At 39.4% G+C, this 23,231-nt stretch overlaps 1 protein-coding gene across 2 annotated transcripts; it reads right to left on the bottom strand.

The window, feature by feature from the left end:
- Window positions 1-6,601: 6,601 nt before the first annotated feature.
- Window positions 6,602-22,710, bottom strand: NTMT2 (N-terminal Xaa-Pro-Lys N-methyltransferase 2). 2 transcript variants are annotated; one of them, XM_080908720.1, is made up of 4 exons: window positions 22,434-22,710; window positions 14,952-15,127; window positions 8,502-8,751; window positions 6,602-7,846 (listed from the first exon to the last, which is right to left on the bottom strand). In XM_080908720.1, exons 1-4 carry the CDS (start codon window positions 22,585-22,587, stop codon window positions 7,575-7,577), a joined length of 852 nt encoding a protein of 283 aa, XP_080764846.1. In that variant the 5' UTR covers window positions 22,588-22,710; the 3' UTR covers window positions 6,602-7,574. The 2 variants fall into 2 exon arrangements, with proteins under 2 accessions (XP_080764846.1, XP_080764847.1); XM_080908721.1 differs by having other exon boundaries at window positions 8,502-8,613.
- Window positions 22,711-23,231: the final 521 nt, after the last annotated feature.

Genomic DNA, 23,231 nt, shown 5'->3' with positions numbered 1-23,231 from the left:
CGAAAGCCTCTCAGTGACCAGGACCTTTTGTACAACACCAAGTGCATCCCTGAATCTTGTATCTCATACCATCACCCCGCCTCCTTGTGCTCACCTTCTTGCTGCTTCTCAAGATGGAAGGTGCTTGTAGTCTGTTCCCTTCTCCCAGATATCTACAGGGCATATATATGTCCTTATGCTTATATCTCAGATGTCCTTCAGTGAGCCAATACGGACCACTATTTGAAATTACAATCCTTCCCTACTATGCTCAACCCTCTTTTGTTCTACTCTGCTGTCCCCAAAAGTTAACACACGCTAACACTGAAACGATTTATGTCGAACTTATTCTAGCCTGAGATTGTAGAGCAGTGGCTGCACATAGTAGGCATTCAAAAATGTGTTGAATGGGTCGTTTTAGGCTAGTTAAAGTCCCAGAAACACAGTGAGTTCATCTTTTGCCTGTATTAACTCTTTGTACACACTGTTTGTTCAATGCTTTCTGTTCTAAATCATTGTTATTCATGCACCAGTCTTTCTCACCTCTAAGCCATGGGCTCCTTAGACATTTTTACATGTTTCTTGGCAGAAATAAATATAATGTCTTTTTTATGTAGCAAAAGATCAAAATATGCCAGGACAAAGGTGCTGAATAAATAGATTTATATCAAATTACTAGCTCTGCAAATTAGTTTTTATTTCAAAAGTCATCACCCTCTACCCTAAGTATCTGTATATAAACACACACTAATTGAGATAATTTGAAACCATTTTTTCACATATTTGCTTAATTAGCCTGCAGTGACCTCTGAAGAAACCCTGGCCTGTGATGATTATAAGAGGTAGGGGTTTGGCATGGACACCAAGCATCAAAGAGTCAGCTGGAGCTAAGGAAAGAAATAACACAACTGGTTTTACTTACTCATGACAGGCAGCTGAATCTATCACACACAGGACTTCTCGATACATCACTCAAAAAGGCCAGTTAGGAAAAAAAAAAGGATGGAGAAAGAAAACAAAGATGGGAGCAAACTGTGTCCATAATACGAAGCAGATCATCTCTTACACGGGTGAGCGTATTCATTTCCTTTTTTACTTTTATGATCGTCTGAAATCACTAACATTTCTGGTTCCTAAAACATGGTGTGCTTCTGGGCTGTTACTTACCACTGGTCCCTTCAGCTCAGGTTCTTTTTTTTTTTTTTAATTGAACAACTTTATTTTTAAAAACAAAGATAAATGTACAGATTTTAAAGGCATTTTTGCGTAAAAGTATATGAATACATTTTTGTCAGTACTTAATTTTTTTTAAAGGTTTGATAGTATGCCTTAAAATCTTACTAGTTACAATGAGCATAAAGTACATGTAAAACAAGATGTAACCTGGAAATAGTCAAAGTTTTTTTGGTGTGTAAAGATTAAGCATAATGAATTTTCATTTTCCTGTTTTTGGCCTTTGTTTTTCTTGAACTACATACAGTCTGTAAGTTATTTCTGGGGTGTTCAGAACCTTCTGGGGTTAGTATTCCATTATCAGTGACTGCATATTATGTCTGTACTTTTGTGTCTGGGTTACCTCACTCAGGATGATATTCTCTAGAAGTATGCATTTTCTTAAGAATTTCATAAAGTCATTGTTTCTGATAGTTGAGTAGTACTCCATTGTGTAAATGTACCACAATTTTTGTATCCATTCCTCTACTGAAGGATATCTGGGTTCTTTCCAGCTTCTGGCTTTTATAAATATGGCTACTATGAACATTGTGGTGCATGTGTCCTTATTATATGTTAGAGCATCTTTGTGGTATATGCTCAGAAGTGGAGTAACTGGGTCTTCAGGTAGTACTATGTCCAATTTTCTGAGTAACCACCAGACTTATTTCCAAAGTGGTTGTACCAGTTTACAACCCCACCAACAATGGAAAGTGTTCCTCTTTCTCCACATCCTCGCCAGCATCTGCTGTCATCTGAATTTTTGATCTTAGCCATTCTGTCTGGTGTGAGGTGGAATCTCAGGGTCGTTTTGATTTGCATTTCCCTGATGACTAAAAATGTCCAGAACTTCCTTAGATGCTTCTCAGCCATTCGATATTCCTCAATTGAGAAATTCTTGTTTAGCTCTGTATCCCATTTTTTAATAGGATTGTTTGATTCTCTGGTGTTTAACTTCTTAAGTTCTTTGTAAAACTTGGATATTAGACCTCTATCAAATGTGGGGTTGGTAAAGATCTTTTCCCAATCTGTTGGCTGCCATTTCGTTTTCTTTACAGTGTCCTTAGCCTTACAGAAACTTTGCAATCTCATTAAGTTCCATTTGTCAATATTTGACCTTAGAGCTTGAGCCATTGGTGTTTTGTTCACAAAATTTTCTCCTGTGCCTATATGTTCTAAGGTTTTCCCTACTTTCTCTTCTAATAGTTTCAGTGTACCTGGTTTAATGTGGAGATCTGTGATCCACTTGCACTTCAGCATTGTACAGGGAGTTAAGAAAGGGTCTATTTTCATTCTTCTGCATGCTGAGTGTCAGTTGGACCAACACCATTTGTTGAAGAGGCTGTCCTTTTTCCATTAACTATTTACAGCTTCTTTGTCAAAAATCAGTTGACCATATACATGAGGGCTCATTTCTGGATCTTCTATTCTATTCCATTTATTCCAGGTACCTATCTCTATACCAGTACCATGCAGTTTTTCACAGAATTGCCTTCCAATCCATGAGCATGGTAGATCTTTCCATTTTCTGACGTTTTCCTAGATTTCCTTCTTTAGAGGTTTGAAGTTCTTGTCATACAGATCTTTTACTTACTTAGTTAGAGTCACACCAAGGTATTTCATATTGTTTGTGACTATTGTGAAGGGTATCTTTTCCCTAATTTCTTTCTCCACATGTTTGTCCTTTGAGTAGAAGAAGGCTACTGATTTGTTTTTACTAGGATATAGTTTCCCTCCATGTATTGGGTTTTCCATCTGTAATTTGTTGTAGTGCTGGGTTTGTGGTCAGATATTATGTAAATTTAGTTTTGTCCTGGAATGTCTTGGTCTTTCCATCTATGGTGACTGAGAGTTTTGCTGGGTATAGCAGCTCGGGCTAACACTTGTGCTCTCTTAGTGTCTGCATGATGTCTGTCCAAGATCTTCTAGCTTTCATAGTCTCTGTTGAGAAGTCGGATGTAATTCTGATTGGTCTGCCTTTATATGTTAAATGACCCTTTTCCCTTACTGCTTTTAGTATTCTTTCTTTGCTTTGGGCACTTGGCATTCTGCCTATTATGTGTCTGGAGGAATTTCTTTTATGGTCCACTCCATTTGAAGTTCTGTAGGCTTCTTTTATGCTCATGGTCATCTCATTCTTAAGGGTAGGGAAGTTTTCTTCTATGATTTTGTTGAAGATATTTAGTGTGCCTCTTAGTTGATATTCTTAGCCCTCTTCTATTCCTATTATCCTTAGGTTTGGTCTTCTCATTGTGTCCTGGATCTCCTGAATATTTTGGGTTAGGAGCTTTTTGGCTTTTACATCTTCTCTGACTGTTTTGTCTATGTTTTCAATGTTGTCTTCCGGCCCCAAGATTCTCTTTTCCATCTCTTGTAGTCTGTTGGAGATGCTTGCATCTATGACTACTGATTTCTTTTTTAGGTTTTTTACTTCCAGGATTGTCTCTTTTAGTGTTTTCTTTATTGCTTCCATTTCCATTTTAAATTTCTTCTTTAATTCCTTCATCTCTTTGGTTCTGTTTTCCTCTAGTTCTTTGATTTCTTTGAGTGTTTTTCTTGTTTCCTCTTTAAAAGCTTCTGTTTCTTTATGCTTTTCCTCCCGTTCTTGTTTAAGGATCTCTATCATCATCTAGAGGTATGATTTTGGGTCTGAGTCTTCTTTTTCTGGAGCGTTTGGCATTCCACTGTTTCCTGTGATGGGAATGCTGGGTTCTGGTGTCGCCAGGTTGTCTTGGTTTCCATTGGGTAAGTTCCTTCGCTTTCCTCCTGCCATTTTGTTGTCTGTGATTATAGATGGTCTTGTCAGTGATTGGTTCCTGTCTCTCCTATGTACTTTTCCTATGTCCCTGGATCTCTGCTGTTCCTGGTGGCAGATGGCCTGAGCGTTTGGTCCACACACATGGGCTCTCCGGGTGGAAACCGAGTGCCTATGGCAGAGTTCCTGCTCCCCTGAACCAATGGGGGGGGGGGCGTGCTTTCCACGTGCTCATCCCAGACCTCTCTGCACCTGGGCTACTCGCAGTGCAGTCTCACCAGGCCTGTGTCCCTGGATCTCTGCTGTTCCCGGTGGCCGCTTTAGAGAGGAAGCAGGAGACGGTTGTACCTTTCATGAATCACTATATAAACTGAGGGGTCCTCTAAAGTTCATTCAGAATTGCAAACATGTTTGACATCAGTTCATTTATGAAGTGCAGACAAGCAGCTTCAACTCCCATTTGATACTCAGCACTGGACTAACTTCTATAACTTCAGTCTGTTAATCTGAAAACAATGAGGATTCGGGGTGGGGGGTTACTTTGTTACATCCTACACACAATTTTAACACATCTCTTTTTTATCAGGTCACACTCACCAATGGAATTTTGGGTTGGCCACATCTTCAGGTGTAATCCTCTGAGATACAAACACTAAGAATGCTGTCCTAATTGGGCAACATTTTTTTGTCTCGGGACCTCCTCTTGCCATAGCTTCCCCTTTGCCTGCTCAAGGCTTTCTTATTTCTGATTTTGTCCCTTGCATTCATTCCATCAGCACTTTGACTACCCTTGCATATGCTGATGCCTTTGGAACGTCAGAGCCCTTTCTTGCCTCTGCTTCTTTGTTCTAATTTCTGTTTGCTACCTCCAGAAATCCACACTGCCTTCATTTCCTACTATCAACATTGTCTTGCATGCTTTCAACAAGAGCTTTGCATTGCTGCAGTGTACCAAGGGCTTTGGTCCACACTGAGGCTCTAGCCATGAATATTCCCCTCAAAGAACTCAGAATCTAAGATTAAAAAGCTAACCAAACAGGTCTATGAATCCCACAGTTAGGCAATGTGGTGAACAGAATAGAACAAGGAACAGAGAAGGCCAGCAGCTGTGGGAGGTATATAAAATTATGTTGGTGGTGGTGGTGGTATTAGGGGTTTTTTGTTTGTTTGTTAGTTTTGGAAATTAACACTGCCTAAGCATTCTAGGACAAATGAAAATTCATGCCATCTATTCCATGCTAATGAAGTGACATCTGTAAATGCCCTAAGCCATACATCATGAGGTAGCCAGGGGATTGCTCATGGCTAACATGTGCCAGAGAAAGAAGCCAATGCGAGATCATGAAGCTATTATTATACGGCATTCTCAAGAGCTGGAAATCCATGCTGTGAGTGTAAATAGGGTGTCACTGAAAGATTATGTGTGGAACTGTCAGATTATATTTCAAAATAATTGACATCAATTCGGAAAAAGTCCTGGCTCCATGAGTCCTTCCCTGTCAGTACTCTCAAACAAAACTGCTTCCTAGAATCAGTTTAGTAGCATATTGAATCATTACAAATAATCTGATCCCACATCCTAGAAGCAAACACGATGGGAATAAAACTGAGAGATCTCTACTCATGAATTTCTCCAACTGATTTAAAGGCAGCTGGACTCTGAAGCGGTATTTGGGAGCTAACATAAACTACCAACCAGGCCACTGGCTTCCAGATGTGTGGAAGAACACAAGCTGCCTGTTTAGATTGCTTCCTTTGACTGAAGGATCTGACCTATGTATTAATGGAAGTATCTTTCTTCCACTGGCCCTCTTGCAACCTCCAAAACTCTTCTGCCTATTTTTTTTTTTCAGAAACACATCCAAAATTGGACACAACCTATTAAGGTTACTTGATCTGGTTTGCAGACCCCTTATACCAACATGGCTTTTGGTTTTCTATTTTGTTGTTAGTTTTCTGTCATGCCTGTTACTAACAATACACAGAGATGCTGGTGACAATGTGTCCTTTCATTTTTTTCCCTTTGTTAAATTAAGGACACATAAATGAATTCAGGAACTTTTGCAAGATAATACAAATTGGAAGTCATTTTTAGGTAGAATGGTTAATGATTTGATTTAGCAAGAGAAAGAGAATTGTTTGGTTTAATATCAACCTCAATGATGCAATAAAGTTAACAATCATCTTTGGTATCCACCAGGTGATTGTCTTTACACAATAAGGTCCAAAAACTCAGAACAAGGAAGATTGGTGAATGTCAGTCATTAAAAATGTAGATGTTGAGGGATAAAGGAATTAAAGTTGCTGGTGTAAGAGAAATCCCTTGAATCAAACTTGGGGGGGGGGCATTGCTAATTTGTTATAAAACTTTTGAAGGGTAAATGGGGGTTTTGTCATACTCTGTAACAGCTATTATTATTATTATTATTATTATTAAATTTTACATAGGTTTTTATTATTTTTATATTATTGTTGATTTCATTATACCCCATAACATTTTTCTATTATTCTAGAGCTTTAAAAATGTTTTCTGTGGTGCTATCATGGCTATGCAGTAGAGCTTCTTAGTTTAAACTGGTTCTTTGAATTTCAGGGTCAAGACATATTACCATGCTTCTACATAAAGGTCCTGAAGTTTTTTTGAAGGAAAAATAGTCAGATTTAAACATTCTGCTAAGAAAAACTGAATTTCATTTTTTCCTTTTGAAAGGTCTTAAATCATTTTATTTAAACCAATGCCTTTTGTGAACCCAACAAAGTCCGTTTTTCTGCATCATTTCATTCTCCTGTTTCTTTTGATGTTTCTCTCTCAAGGTACATCCATTTCATTCAAGGAATGAGGACCAGATGCAAAGAAGCAGGCCTTGTTGAAAGCCAGTGGCTAAAATTAGATCATTGACAACATTTACTTATATGGTTGGGGTGAAACTTGAGTGTGTAACATTTTCTTCTGAAAGGAGACACTTCCACTTCATGGTAATGCAATCATTAGTTATCAAATTACATCCATATTACATCATTGGTAGTAAAACTGACCCAAAATAGAAAGGGAAACCATATACATTTTCTGCCAAAAGGAGGGCTAAAGTCAAAATTAATAGACTTGTTTTCATGGGATTATTTGACTAGTACCTTCTTAGTTAGGTGGAGATGTTTGTTCAAGTAACAGCAAAGAGGAAGAAAGCATAACATAGCTGAGAGAGGGACAGGAAAAAAGGTCTAGGCTTTCTACCTTGTTCTGTGATAGATTATTCACACAAATCATTGGCAACTAACACGGACTCTAGTTTGTGAGCACTGTTTCTTTCTCCGGTCTTCATATACACAGTTGTGCAGTGAAGGTGTAAACAAGCACCTTCTTAAAGCACTGCCCTGTTGTTTTACTCCACCTGTCAGAAAATCCACAGCATCCGTGAACATCTCATTACAGCGAGCATATATCTAAAGGTGCACACGTCACAGTGTGTGCATTATAGAGCAACAGCTTGTACACACTACACTGTCAGCCATTCGAGACATGCACTGTATCCCTCTGTTCCATATCTGTCTGCACCACACAGGGTGCCCGGGAGATACATCCAGTCCTGAAGCACCATCATCCAATCTGGTGGCTCATTCTCACTGCTGATCAAGAGCGTCTGTCACTGTGTAGTGCAAACATCCACACCGGAACACACTGCTCTGGGAAACCTTCTTGTTTCTCCTGGCCCAGAACCACCAGTCCACTCTTCCTAATAAGGCTTCGAAGTATGTCCATGTCCCGAGTCACACTGCTATCAGACAGGTCGAAGATACAGCCCTCCCGTGCTACATTGTCCTTCAGTATGATGACACCATTTTCTTTCAGGCCATCTCGACACCGGGAGAGAAATGCAAGAAGGTCCTTATCAGTCAGGTACCCTGCAAGGGGGGACAGATTGGTAGAGAAACAGGGGGCAGAAGGGCTAAGAATCAAAACAGTCTTCTGTATGCTCACACAAATTGCTTAATAGCTTGAGTTGCTTTAGTTGCAAAAGACTTTGAAAACTTAGATAAAGATAAAAATATGCAAGTCCTCTTTCAGGGGTTCTAATTCCTTGTATTTATATCATGCTACCTGAACTGTATACCTAATAGGCATGAGACACTATTGTCCCTCCCAAGGGCCATTTCATGTCCTTGTACAACATAATCAAGTTTGTGGTGTGCGTGTGTATGACCACAATATACTTCATTGCTGTTCCGTTTCTTAAGGATTTAAGTCTCAGAACATTTAGTTCTACCAATAAATAATGAGGACTAACCATTTATGAGTTCAGTTTTTCAGTATTTTTTAAGTATGTACATTTCTGCAAACTGTAGGTTGTTCCCAAGCACTTGCTCTATCCCTAGGGGTTAGAACTGCCAGGTTTGCCCAGCAGTGTTAAGAGAACTTTGGGGGGCCCAGAGTTGTTGGGAGTTCACATGACTCCATGGTTTGTCAGCTAGAGCTAACAAAAAGCATTGTAAGTCTCCAGTGTCACCTTTGCTAATGAGGAAATGGGGAAGGGCGGAAGCTATGCCATGCATCACTGACCTGAGACCCACTGAATCCAGATGACATCATATCTCCCTAAGTGGGGCGTGAACTCCTGCAGGCTGTAGCAGTGGTAACTCTCAACTTTGTCCTCATTAACCTGCAGGTAGCTCTGTGCTTCAAGGAGGAAAGATTCCATCATGTCCACAAGTTCAACACTGCTGAAAACAGGCAACAAGACGTGCTTGCTGACCCTTCCTATTCCAGAACCGCAGTCCAAGGCGCAGCCAGTTCCCGCTCTCCCTGGCCCCTGCAGAAAGATACCTTGTGGACCACTTCATGGACAGACACTCACCTCCAATCTCAGGCATTACAATTACTTCTTCAAAACAAGTTTATTTGGCTCAGCTTTATACTATAAAATGTTTCATTTATGTGTGTGATTCAATGTGTGTGTTGTACAAGTGTTTGTAGATTAGTATCTATTACATCAATATACAGAACATTTAAATTTTTCCCAAAAGCCAAATATTTATAGTTCTGCCGTGTTTTGCCAAATTTGGCTCTTTAAAAACAATTAAAACTATTATCTTGGCTTTCAATACAAGGTGAGTTTCTCCAAGAAATGAGCCACAGAGAGCTCTATGAAGACCCAGCTTTGGTGAGCATGACGCTAGATTGATGTGCACAATCTCTGGAAAAGATGCAGAGGTGAGGCGGACCTCATCAGTGAGTTTTGATGGGTTGTAAAATTGCTCTAAACATGTACTTCATGAAAACATTCAAATTCCTATTGGGATGATTGGAATTTTTTTTTCTAAGCTAGGGTTGGAGGTGCTCCAAATCATCTACTCCTTTTCTATGAGTGGTATAGTTTGAGGCCCCAATTGAGGAATAGCTATTGTTCGTCTGTCTGTCTCACCAGGATTGAATTGTAAATAAAGTTCTGCCAACAAACAACACATACATCTGGATAAAGAGTAGTTTCCTCAGTCTGTGTTCCCTTTATTGTTGATTTTTTTTTATTTTTGTACAAGAAACTATATGTTTACTGGGAAAAAAAACTTTAAGTAAGGCTATGCATTAAATTAACTAGGAAAGGGGATAGGGAGGAGGTGGATGTGGAGACCTTAGCTAATATAAACGTTCTCAAAATTGTTTCTATACAATTAAAGAAAAGATTTGGATTTATGAAGAAAGACTCAGCTGGTCTAAATTAGTTAGTCATGATTGGGATGGCTGCTGAATAGGTTCGTGCTAGAAATTACAGTAATAGGATACTTGGAGTTAACAATCAAGATCTTACAGAGAAAGCCTACTCTTGATTTCTCAGGAACTAAGGATGAGAAATAGAGTTGGCTATGGATCAAAGGCAAGCATGAGCAGAAGGAAACATTAAAAAAAAATGCCTTCCAGTACATCCAAAGGGCTTCCCTTATGCTAGAAAGGAGCAGTGACAAGAGCGGGGGAGGGGGAGCAATTATAATGTCTTCTCAAATGGAGCAAGGGCTGTAATAAATGAGTATTTAACTGTCACGTGTTCTTCATATCCATAATAATTACAATTGTCAGAAAAACCTCCGTAAGACGATGATGATAATCCCTGTTTTGGAGACAAAAATCTTACAGTTTATAGTATTACTTAGCTAATAGCAAGAACTCGACTGTCTGTGGGAGCCATCTGAACCAAACCCAGACTGCAGTAGGAATATCACCTACAGCACAAAAGATGACTCCTTTGGGAAGCACCTTTAATGTGATACAGTCAACGGGACTCAAAGGCACAGAGAGACTCACACTCATAGAGACAGGGATCTATGACTGATCTTGATTGGCGATTTCTGCCTTGAGTCTAAGAAGTGAAGAAGGAGGACACTGCCACATGCTTGCCATCTCTGCCTTCACTGGGGCTCCTCTCTTGTTCAAGTACTACAGCATAAATAAGACTGGTTTAAAGTCTTGTGAAAGTCATCATCTTTTATATAAAATCAGAAACAGGAAAGGAGAAAATAAGGAGTGATTATCATAAAGTTATCAATAATGACTTTAGTAGAACTTGGTATGCTCAATAGGAGGTTCTCATTAAAACTGTGTCCTGGCATTGCTTGTTTCTGAGCAGCTCTACTGGTCATTCTGACCTCATTGGAGTAACAAGTGGCTTTAGAAGTGAAACCACAGACCCAAAGAACCCAAATAGCAAGGAGGGCCTAAGGGAGGCTGGTTGAATCTTTCTCAGAAGGGGAAATAAAATAGATATCAAAGGTGTATGGAGGAAGAGAACTCGTGTAAGGGGAGATGGGAAAAGGAGTCGGGTCTGGAGATCAAGTATAGGAAGAGCAGGGGAGAGACAATGGAAATCAAAGGGGGAGGGCATCTCTAGGATGTACCAGAGCCCTGAGTCAGGGGAGGTTCCACGGTGGCTATGGAGCTGATGCTAGCTGAAACTACTAGCAGTAGGGGACATGGATCCTGAAGTGGTCACTTCCTATAGTCAGGCAGGACTCTCAGTGGAGAGATAAGGACAGTGGCCCACCCATAAAACCTTCAACGGAAAATGTGTCCTGCGTACAAGATGTGCAGGGACAAAGATAGAACAGAGATAGAAGAAATGGCCAACCAATGACTGGCCCAAATTGAGTCCCATCTCATGGGCAAGACCCAACCCCTGACACTATTAATGATGCTCTGTTATGCTTGAAGACAGAAACCTAGCATAACTGTCTTCTGAGAGGTTCCACCCAACAGCTGACCAAAACATGTAGATACCCACAGCCAAACACTAGATAGAGCTCAGGGAGTCTTGTGGAAGAGTTGGGGGAAGTATTGAGGAACCCCAAGAGGACAGGGACTTTACAGAAAAACCAACAGAGTCAACTGACCTGGATCCTTGGGGGCTCTCAGAGACTGAACCACCAACCAAAGTATGGACTGAACCTAGACCTCCTGCATATATGCACATGTGTTTGGTCTTCATGCCGGTCCCCCAACAACTGGAGCAAAGGCTGTCCCTAAATTTGTTGCCTGCCTGTGGATCCCATTCCCCTAATTGGGTCACCTTGTCTGGCCTCAGTAAGAGAGGATGCACTTAGTTCTTCAGTTACTGTTATGCAAGAGGAGGGATACCCATGGGAGGTGGCTATCCCTTCTCAAAGAATGAGCTTAGGCAGGAATGGTGGAAGAAGCTGTAAGAGGGGGAGTTGGAGAAGGGGGCTGATATTCATATGTAAAATGAAGAAACTAATTAGTTTTTAAAAGAGATGTAAAACCATGGAGCAAGAGACCTTAAGATTGAAGTTGCTGAACACTTCTTTGTTCAATGAACAGATAATATTGAACTAGTTAGTTAAGAGGCCCTGATCGCTCAGCTTCCCCAATACTCTTCCAGGAAGCCCTTAGAGGATGTAAGCCAAAGCCTCGGGCTTTTAACTGAATGCTATTTAGTCCCACTGTTTTTTATACGAATAAACTGAGGTGAAATGTCCAAACGGTGGTTCTCCAGCTTCCTTACTGTTGTGACGCTTTAATACAGCTCCTCATGTTGTAGTGAACCCCCAACCATAAAATTATGTTACTACTTTAAAACTGTAATTTTGCCACTGCTATAAATCATAATCTAAATATCTGATATACAGAATATTTGGTATGTTACCCTCTAAGAGGTCACGACTCACAGGTTGAGATCGGTGTCCTGAATGACTTTTTTTCCATCATCTTTAATACTGTCTCCTCAGTTCAGGCACGGGATGTTTGGTGACAGCTATCCTTGAGACACACATGCTCACTGGGTACTACAAACCTCCAGACTCTCCGACCACTGCCTAGCCGCTCTGCTCCATTTTGTCCCGGGTAGTTGGCACTGCTATTCCTTTTCTGTCTGTCACTCACAGGCAGTACCTCTCAGAAGAGATATTTAAAGACTGGTCTCCTAATCTGCCATCACCTCTGTGGCACGGTGACTGGAGAAACTATGGCCAGACTGAAATCAGACACCCTGGGCAAATGTGAAGACAGTCTCGCACCATGTGTGATTTCAAAACAAGATGACTTTTATTTCCACTTTCATTCATTTGTCATGTCCGTATCTATGGATTCATATAAAATAGTTTAAAAGCACCCTTACTTATACTGGTCTTGTTTTTAACATGCCAGTTTTATTTTGCATAGCATTGTCTTAAGACCATTCAGTGAATCTGACAACTAAAATGTATGTGATTCCTGGTGATGTATAAAACCCATGCCATACAAACCAAATCTCGTCATTCTCATCATCTCTGGCAAACATCCAGAAATAAACACACCAAATGCCAAGTCTGTCTCATGTAGTACGACTTTATCCTATTAGTTATCAAGAATGCCCCCTTTCACCTCGGTGTCATTTGTGGACCGTCTAAAGCAAATACATTTGCAACTAGATGAAGCAGCTTTCCCCCACTGTCCCTTGTCACTTAGTGTTGAAAGGAAAGCAGAGCTTTATATTAGGCAGTCTGCCTTTTCCCAGTTGGCCCAGAAATAAATCATGTCAGATACTCATATCCCCTAACTCCCTGATTCTTGACCTAGATACTAATTTAGCAGATCATTGAGGTCAAAGTACTAAAATAGCATCCCTTTAAGGAGATTATTTGTTCTTAGTTCAAGGTCACAGCTTTACTATGAGCCTTGTCTGCTGAGAAGGGCTCTTGTATTTGTTTGAAAGAAGCAGCCTGCCTCTTTTCCAACATAAATATGCAAGCATACAATGTTTCCTTTCTCAGGTCCAGAATCGTGCTTCTGCGCTCTGTCTGATCTGAATACCCGTGGTCGGGCTGGCATTCCTGGTGGAACATGACGGCTGGATCACTAGCTAGGCTTCGGAAGTGTCTTGGGATCAAAGTCGGCCTCGCTATGAGGCCAGCAAGAGAGTCAGCTTAGGCCAGAATAGAGGAAGGTTGGGGTCTATAATCTGTGACCAAACACAAGGAATTATTTTTTTCTGCCTCACGAAACAAATAAGGAAGAAAATACATTGTGGTTGGGAGCAAGGAATTTGGAGTAAGTCAAACTTGACTGAACTGGCAGTCACTGTGTGCCATCTTTAGGATTATCTTTTCATTCCTTTAAGCCTCGGTTTCCACAACTATAAAATAGGAACTGACACCTCTTCTTTACCTTTAAGAATTATAAGGAGTAAACAGATGGTGTTCCTGAAAGGCTTGGCAAACTCTCCTACTTAGAGTAATCATGCCATGAAATCAACCATTGTCACTAGTTTAGAACTATCGCAGATTCCTCTGACATGTAAACACCTGTGCTCATAAACACTTCACCTTTCAGACCCTATTGGCTATAACTTGCATCAGATAGACAATGGGACTCATAGACATCTCATCCTGACCGTGTGACCACCAGACCCATGACTCAGATGTGGGGTGCAGCAGGAAGGCATAGAATGACTAGAACCTCACTTCAACACCATGAATGGTCTTCATGCTATCCTTCTGAGAAAAATGACAGCATAACTCTAAAGCTAAATATCAATAGCATTTCCTTCACCAAAATAAAACACTACCCACATTTTACGTGAAGGATGTTGTATTGAATTCCAACAAGCTTTGCTTGCAATTAGGAGTTTTCTCTTCAGTAAGACCACCAGCAGCTTCCTTGTGGGGGATTAAGACAACTTGAAAACTAAATAAAGCTGCATGATGTGTGATGAATACACGATAAGACATCATGGTATTATTAGCAATTGACACATTACTTTATGCTCATCTTGCTCACTAACAGAAGTGCCTGACATCTCTAGTCTTCTTCGACCTTCACTTTCGTCCATCACATGGATTCTGCTGTTACGCTCTAGCCATGCTTGAGAAAACTAAAGCTAACTATATATGTAAGTAACATGCTAGGGGTGTTTATATATTAAATAGAAGAGCCAAGTGCTTGATAAAACTTAGAATTTTGGCTCCTATATTCCACCATCTTGTCTCCATATGACCTGGAAATTTCTTCCACAAAAAGGAAGCAGTCCATTCAAATCTAGAATAATAAAACAATCACATTCTTTAAGGTAATGAGCTGAACTTTGTATGAAAACCATAAAGGGATTCTATCGTCCTTGATTTTTAAACTGAACATAAGCATGCATTTTCTAGTATATTCAACTTGTATTTTAGAGAATCTATAAATCAGTCTGTAATTCAATGAGGCATGCATGAATTCTCTGCAGTTTTGGTATCAGCTGTTTGCCTCTGAGATGCTGAAGGTGATGCCTCTGTAATCCCCATACAGTAAAGTCTGCTCTTCTAGCTCACCTTCCCCCAAGCATGCAAGATTAGCTGCTACTATAGGGCACAGTGCCAACTAGGATAAGCTCAGGGTTTGCTGATCTCCATCTCTCTGAACATCTTAAAACAGGCTTTCCGGCTGACCACTCAGCTGCATCACATAGCTTTAATAACACAGGAACATGTGAGCTCAGACTTTACAAGGTCTTGGAACCTCTTCTTCAGCATCAGTCAGAAAACTCACCCCAACAAATTTCCTAAGAAATTCACGAGAGGCTTGGATATCTGGGTTGGATAGTTCAATAAAATTTCCCATCATGCCTTCTTCTGTGGCTGGTACCTCTTGGTAGAAAAGTTTGGCTCTGGCATAGAATTGCATCTCACCATCAATGACTTGGCTTGTTAAAGCATACAATTTTACTGCAAAGAAAATATTATCAAAGGTTACTAAAATGTATAGAGTGTAACAAGCTCATGTTTTAAGCAATGTAATGAATTTTTTAAAAGCCCATGAATTTATGTTGTAGAAGAAACAGCACTGATTTGCTTTGATTTGACTATTAGACAAGGTTTCCCTATGCAGGGCTGGCTGCCCTGAAACTTGATATATAGATTAGATTGGTTCAAACACATATAGATCTGCCTGTCTCTGCCTCCCAAGTGTTGGGATTGAAGACCTGCACGGCCGTGGCCAGCATGGACAATGGCCTTAAAACAGAAATATCTGCATTTGAGTTCTAGGCTAGAGATTAGCATGCCACATAACATTAACAAAACTATTTAAATCCTATGATCTTTGAGAGCCTTATCGATAAATCACCTTGGCTTCAAATTTTTGCAGTTGAATAGTTAGTTCTATAAGCATGACTTACCATCTTATCAAAATAGTCTTACAATATGCTCATGGTGCCAAGTGTTACCCCTTAGCTCAGCGTGCCTTATGGACATTTCCTCACTCATTATTGCTGCTGTGTTTCACTTCTTTAAAAGCAATACAGATACAATATGCCTCTATGTCAGATCCAGTACTCATGCACAATATTCTCAAAACATTCCTAAAATCAATGTTTTAAAAATGCCTTAATCTATAAGGCCCCCAAATGAACCACTATAAAGTTTAAAATTTCTAAAGTTCTACGGCACTAGGAAGAAAACTATTAAAAAAAAAGAACAGTAAGAAAATTCTAGAGCTTAAAAAAGTCATCAGCTCTAATCAGAGAAAGACTTTCTTTAAATGCAAATTTACAGGTACATTTAAAATATAAAAACAGAAATAATAAGAAAAGGCTGTAATGTCATTTGGAAAGAAAACTTATTCACCTTTAAATTGAGTAGCCATATTTAGAAAATAAAATTATAGGACTCAAAATTATTTGAATTGTAGATAAAACAATAATGTATTAGTATTAGTATGCAGAAATATTGCCCCAACCAAGGAAACACCTACAAATAAGAAGTCCTTTTGGTCATCAGAGTCAGTGTAACTGGTATCTTTTACAAAACAAAGAGCTGAAACCAAGCAAATATAACACATTTCACCAGAAAGAGTTGAAGGCACTTTAATGTCATTCATATTCTCAGGAACATTTCTTTTGAAGCAAAAGTTAATATCCATTTAACTGTGAGAGTATTTACTTCCTATGAATTCATTCTTCAGAAGTTTCTTGAAGCTGTATTTCAACCCAGCAAATAATAAAATCAAGAGATGTATACATCAAGATGATTTCATTAAAACAGGAATCCAATGAAAATAAATCCTCAAATGACAACTGCTTATCAGATTATGCATAAAACTTATCAGATCATGCAATAGAAATTATAGGCTGGAGTTTGGCCAATAGACGATGTAAGCCAAGAATCTAGGACACATTGGTAAAATTCCAAAAAAGACATGTTTTAGCTCATAGACACCAGAAATAAAATATGGTTGAAAGATCTAGATAAAATATACAATGGCTCAAACATGTTATTATTATGAAATGATATGGAATAATTTTAAGTAGAAGGAGTCAAATGAAGAATAGAATTTAGTCTTGCCTGGGAACGTTGACTTTTCTTTAGATGACTGCAAAGACTATGACAGTAAAGCAGGGCATGACTTGATTCTAAAGTCAACAATTACATACTCCCAAATTTTCACTCTAAAAGTTTAAAACTACAATAGAAAGCATAGGCCTACCAGGAGACCTGAAGCAACACAGGGGCACAAGAGGCAGGAACAGAGTCACCCAGACCAGTAAACACCAGGGATAACCAGATGGTGAGAGGCAAGCTCAAGGCTATAAGCAACAGAAGCTAGTATATGTGGGCATCATCATCAGAACCCATTTTCCCACCACAGCAAGGCTTGAATACACCAACACACCTGAAAATCAGGAAGCTGACCTAAAATCCTATCTCAAAAAGATAATAGAGTCCTTTGAGGAGTATATAAATAATTCACTGAACGAAATACAAGAAAACACAGGTAAACAGGTAGAAGCCCTTAAACAAATAAACCCCTTAAAGAAATACAGGAAGACACAATCAAACAGGTGAAGGAATTGAATAAATCAGTTCAAGACCTAAAAGAGGAAGCAGAAATAATAAAGAAAGCACAAATGAAAGCAAACCTGGAAATGGAAAACTTAGTAAAGAGGTCAGGAATTACCTGTAATGTATCACCAATAGAGTGCAAAATAGAAGAGAGAATCTATGGTGTAGAACATATCATAGAAGAGATTGACAAGCCTGTCAAAGAAAAATCAAAGCATAAAAACACTCCTAAGCCAAATCACCCCTCAATGTGTTTGATCCAGGTAAGGCAGCAAATTTGCCACAGTCATTATCAAATGCTTAAGTCACTGAGCTGATAGGGCATATTAAGTGCCTTAATCTAGAAATGGGCTTGGTTCATTACACAAGCAACAGTTTGGTTTCAAGTCAACACAGAGCTCAGCAGGTTTTGGCTTCACCAGGTGGGCTTTTATAGTTAGAGGCCTGAGTTCTCATTTTCACCTAACTCACAGATGTGTTTCTCTAGGAAAGATATATGAGGTATCATGGTCAAACCTAGGTTCTGCCTCAAACAACTCCCAAGGAGTTCATGTTGCCATAAGTAGTGTCTTTTTAATGGTGAAAATTCACACATCTTGTCACAAAAATTGCAATGTCTGTAAATTTTTAGATAGTTTGCAATAGAGACTAAGTCAAAATGGCACCTATGTTTTTAGCCATATTACCTGTAATCTATATACAGGCAAGAAATATATCTCATTGACAATATAAGATAAATGTTTCATATACCTTTTATACATGAAAAGGGTGATGTAAAGATCGCAGTTCTGTGTGAATACAATACCTGTTGCTTTGCTATCTTACATTTTGACCTGAAGCTATACCAGTAAGTTTTCCTTCATTTCTTCCAAGAGAAAAAATGCTCTTTTAGCATTTCCACTACAAAAGTAACAAGGATCTTAAGTTTTTATATATATTTTATTAATTCTTTGAGAATTTCATACACTGTATTTTGATGATTTTTTTAAATTGTTCAGTGAATTGTGTGTTAATGCCTGTAACATGGCTAAAACCAATTATACTCAAGAGCTATATGCTGAATTCACTGTGGAAATTCTAAGTGTTTTATTAAAAGTGTGTTTAGTAGCTCTCTATTTTACCCATGTCAGTGAATAGGTAGCCACTGCCCTTAATTCCTCTTGAAAGTTATTCTTCTAGAAGTGATTCCTGACAGAAGGAAAATAATGTTGATTGGGTCTTTTTATGTGTCTGGAATTATCCTATGTCATTTTATGTTACTTTTTAATCCTGTAAGATTGACTCTTATTATTTTAGAAGTCTAGACTGAATGGTCACTTCTCATGAGTCCTGAAAGGATGGGACTTATTAGAACAGTTTCACTTAGCAAAAAACATCTCAACAAGTCTAGAGACAAGTCCACTTGAAAAAAAGGTTTTGTGTTAAGCGAAGCTTTGGTTCCTCTGAAAAATCGACCAGAATCATTTCTAAATAACAATATTCAGGAGGTACAGACTCCAAGTATAATAACTAGCACTCACTCACTTCCATCTCTGGAAAAATGTGGTTGTGCTAGAACATTATTGATTGTTAATTTACGTGAATGTCTCCAACTGGGATATGTACTGGTCCCTTGAAGAAGCAGAGTTTATAAACAATCTAAAAACTTACACTAACATCTTTTCTTATACCAGTTCCTGTTTGTTTGTAAACAGCCATCTTTAGAAAACCCTTCAACCCAAATATCTTCAACCCAAATCTCCAAATGAACAGCAAGCTGATGTCACTGAGTTATATGAACCTACTCAGTGGACCACCATCTGGATCCCCACAGAAAGTGAATTTTCTTCATAGGCAATGCTTTCTATTGCTGTCAAACTGAAAAAATATATGTGGAAAATTTTACATCACTGCTCACTTTAGCTGAGTGTCCATTCATATTGTTGGGTAGGATATGTAACAGCTCAAAAGGAGCCTGAAATTCTTATGCCTGGACTTTAATCCTGTCCTGCCACACACCACCACAACACCATTGGCAAACTATCTAACTCCTGTGCCTAATTCCACAAATATAAGTTATGGAAAATAAGAATATGCCCAATAGGATGTTGTAACAATGAACTGAGGTTTCTAAAAGGGTAAAATGCTAAGAGTAGAAAGCCTATCTTTCCTTTTCATGAAGTCTCTTAAGGTAAACAGCATTGTTCAATCTTCCATTGAACACTTCAGTTCTTTATGTCTCATACATGGCTAAAGCTAGTCAAGCATCCTGGAGAGAAGGTTTCCATTATAGATCTTATGACATAGTGAGTGGTATAAGACCGACTGCCTTACACAGAGGGTCGGAGAAAGGAAAGAAAAAATCAGAGACTGGTTAGCCACTATTCTTTCCATAATTACCCCTAAACAACTAGCCCTCTGTGCAGACCCTACAGGAAGGGTTCTCTAACTTTTTTAAATGGGATTCTATTTTCATTTTTATGAAGTCCTAAAGTCATTAAGGACAAGGGAAGCCAAACACTAAAAACACGTCTGTGGGGCGGGGAGGCAGAATCTCAGCTGTTTTATTTCCAACCTAAAAGGCATAATATCTGCTACAGCCTGAAAACTTGTACATATTTAAGTTTATTATCTTTGATAATTCCTGCTCTAAAAACAATGTTAAGTGGTGATGTTAAAGAGGCCTGACACAGGAAAAGCAAGAAAATCTAACACCCACTGAAAACTGACCACTTTTGTATGCATACTGCATGTGACTTTTCTAAGTCCCCTGTCACCGTTTTGAAGACAGTGATGTTCAGAGGCCTTTCACTTGTCAAAAGATCACTTCTCTAGTTTGACTAATCTAAGACCATAACACTTATTCAGTTGTGATTCTGTGACTGCCTCTTGCCTGAATATGACTGGCATGATTAGAAAGAAGCTGATATAAACAGCAATTTTGGGCTAATGTATTTAAACCTGCCATACAGGCTCCATCTTTATCCACATCTTTTTTCCTTTGCCTTGGTGAAAAGTGTTATCTGGCTAATGGAGACTGTATCATCCTGGATCCCTGTATTCCTATAAGGCATGTCAAAAATGGTATCAACAGTAAAAAACATGGTCCAACCAATGATATCTCAGAATTCGTTACTGCAGCAGAGTCTAACCCACACTAGCTAATATCAACCTCAATTTCTGTTGTCACAAAGGTATTGTAGTTACAATGTCCTTACTGATTCTCAGAGAAAACTAATGCCTGGGTTGAATCATCAGAATATAGATAATAATTAGTGTTCATTTATGGAGAGTTAAAAGTAATGATAAATCTGACTTCCACCTGGAGTAAACTGATTTTATTCAGTTGCACTCATTAAAGGAACCCTCTCAGCCTCTCAGAAGCCACTGGTGAGGAAAACACACACACACACACACACACAGAGAGAGAGAGAGAGAGAGAGAGAGAGAGAGAGAGAGACCCAAACTCTAAACCTAAGCATAAACACTACATGTTTCCTTTCTATTTTGTCTAAGATATCAGCTTTTGCAAATTATTAATCAAACATTCATACAATCATAAAGGAGAAAATGGATAAAATAAAATCACTGTAAAAAAATCAAAATGATTACATTAGATTAAGAAAAGATACCCAGGCAGTGGTGGTGGAACATGCCTTTAATCCCAGCACAAGAAAGTCAGAGGCAGGCAGATCTCTAAACAGAGAGAGAGAGAGAGAGAGAGAGAGAGAGAGAGAGTTTTGAGCAGAGACTGGTTTATTCTTAACTGATTTACAGCTGTGTTCAGAAATGATTTCTTTTTTTCTGTCTGGTAACCATTTGAAAGACTGTCATTTGTCCACTAGTGAATCTTTTCATGCTATTATAATTGGAAGCTTTCACCAGACTGAATCACACAGTGTTGCTGAAAACTCCTGTTGAACTGTACCCAGAAGACTGCTTCCAAGAAGTCAGTGATTTTCCCATGTCTAGAGGTACCAGGCACTATAACTTTCCAAATAATCAGCCCAGTTTTTCTCTTAGGATAACGAAGATACATTTATCATAATAGAAGAAGTACTCAGCCTTGACTTTTCCTTCTTTCACTCAGAAAATAAAATTGTAGGGAGGATGTAGAGAAAGGAGAGTAATATTTACCCATCGTGTAGCTGGAAGTATCAAAGTAATAACTGAGGAATATTTTCATATAAAAGCTACAAAAATATAAACTGATCGTACCTATAGGGCCAGAATGTAAAATCTCTCAAAAGTAACTTTGTGTACTTAGACTTTGATGGCAGTTAACATCCAGAAATTTGAATATAACACAAAGAACTATGTAGTCGTTCCCCAGCAGGAAACTGGGACCAAAGTAAGTACACAATGGGGCTTTCAGCCAACCTTAAGCAAACAGACCAAGGCTGAGAAGCAGCGTTCTTGTTTTCTCTGGGAGAAAATATAAATACAAGAGGCAGGAAGGGGGCGCTTCATGGTTTAATTGCAAGTTGTTTCCTCTTTAGTGCTGGTTAGAGGATCCTGAAATTTGCTACCTTCGCACAGGTTGAAAAAAGGCTTGCTATTAGCATACCTGATAAGCTCTCTTGTCCCGTTTCCCTGGAATTAGGGGAAAAACAAAAATGAAAGTAGACTACTACCCCTTGATATCAAAAATGCAAAATATAGTCAGCTTTCTTCAATTCTCTGATGATACTTGTGACGTAGGCCAGAACAGACTTCGAGCGCTCGTGTGCACCAGCACACACACACGCACACACACAAGCATACACTTTCACCACCATGCTTACACATGCATGCATGCCCCAAGCATATTTTGATCCCTCATCCTGGAATCTCTGTTTTCATTTTTGCCTAACACTACATGAATAGTCTCGACTCTGAGTTGCCTAACTTTCCAACTTGAGCAAGCAGAAAACACATTGACAACTCAAGAACTGAGTTTCTCTAAACCTGGCAGTCCCTAAGCTTACACATAGAGCAGCAAGTCACTATGGCTACAGGGCCACGAAAACCCTGAAACAGAGTTCAGCCAGGCAGCACTCCAACTTTCCCTCTCTACGAAAGAATGCCATGGAAGCATTTTACCCAATGACAGTGGTCTGAGCTCTCCTTAGCCAAAAACCCCCTTGTCTTCGCTCTCTCCAAGCCATCCCGTAACTTTACACAACCATCCAGTTCCTTCTTGTCCCTTGCCTAGTAGCTCTGACTCACTTACCCAGGGGAATTTTTTCCAGCAGGTAGAGGTAGCTCTGAAAGAAGTCATTGCGAATGGCTTTGTGAAGGATAAAGGACATGCTATGACGACAGAGTTCATCGTCGGTCTTCTGCCAGCGGGACCTAAAGGCAAAATGGGCTCCCAGGTGGGCCATGGTTAGGGGGTTAGTAATTATTCCTTCAGAGAAAGGACGCTTGTCTGGCTGCTCCTTTGAATTAGTCTTCTCTTCCTCAAAGAACTTGAGCCTGTCATTTTAAACCAGTCCCAGGTCCCATCTATATCAGGACAGGCTGTCATGGGTTGTGGGGGGAGGGGTAGCAGACATGGGGAGGTCAGGCTCTTGGCACATCCACCCACCGTCTGATTGCTTGCACGACACCACTCCAAGCCAGCAGGTGCTAAAAGTAAAGATGGAAACAGACTGAGTGAGATCCCGCTTCATCCACGGAAAAGCACGCTTCCCCTCCCTTATGGGCTGCTCCGAACAGGCTAAAGGGCTGCCTGCTAACACCCTGAATGCTTGCTTTAATTTGATGCTGAAATTGGAACAGCCTAATTTCCATTTCAAAGAGTTGTGAATATTTTGCAGGAGGTCCTGTTCCCTGATTTCCATTGCTCCTGGAACACTGAATCCTCAAATTACAAGGGCCCTTCAAAGCCAGCCTAGCCACTCACATTCCTTTCATCGGGACTAGGTTTTTTTTTTTCCTTAAATCATTTTATGGAGGTGGAAACGTGTTTCCAGTGTTTAGGGATCTTCCAGAAGAGCAATTATTTGAAAGTCTGTTTTTGAAATGA

This window comes from Micromys minutus (genome assembly GCF_963924665.1).
Source record: "Micromys minutus genome assembly, chromosome: 1".
Taxonomy (NCBI): Eukaryota; Metazoa; Chordata; class Mammalia; order Rodentia; family Muridae; genus Micromys; species Micromys minutus.
Note: the sequence above shows the minus strand (reverse complement) of the source record. Positions and strands in the feature narration are given on the sequence as shown.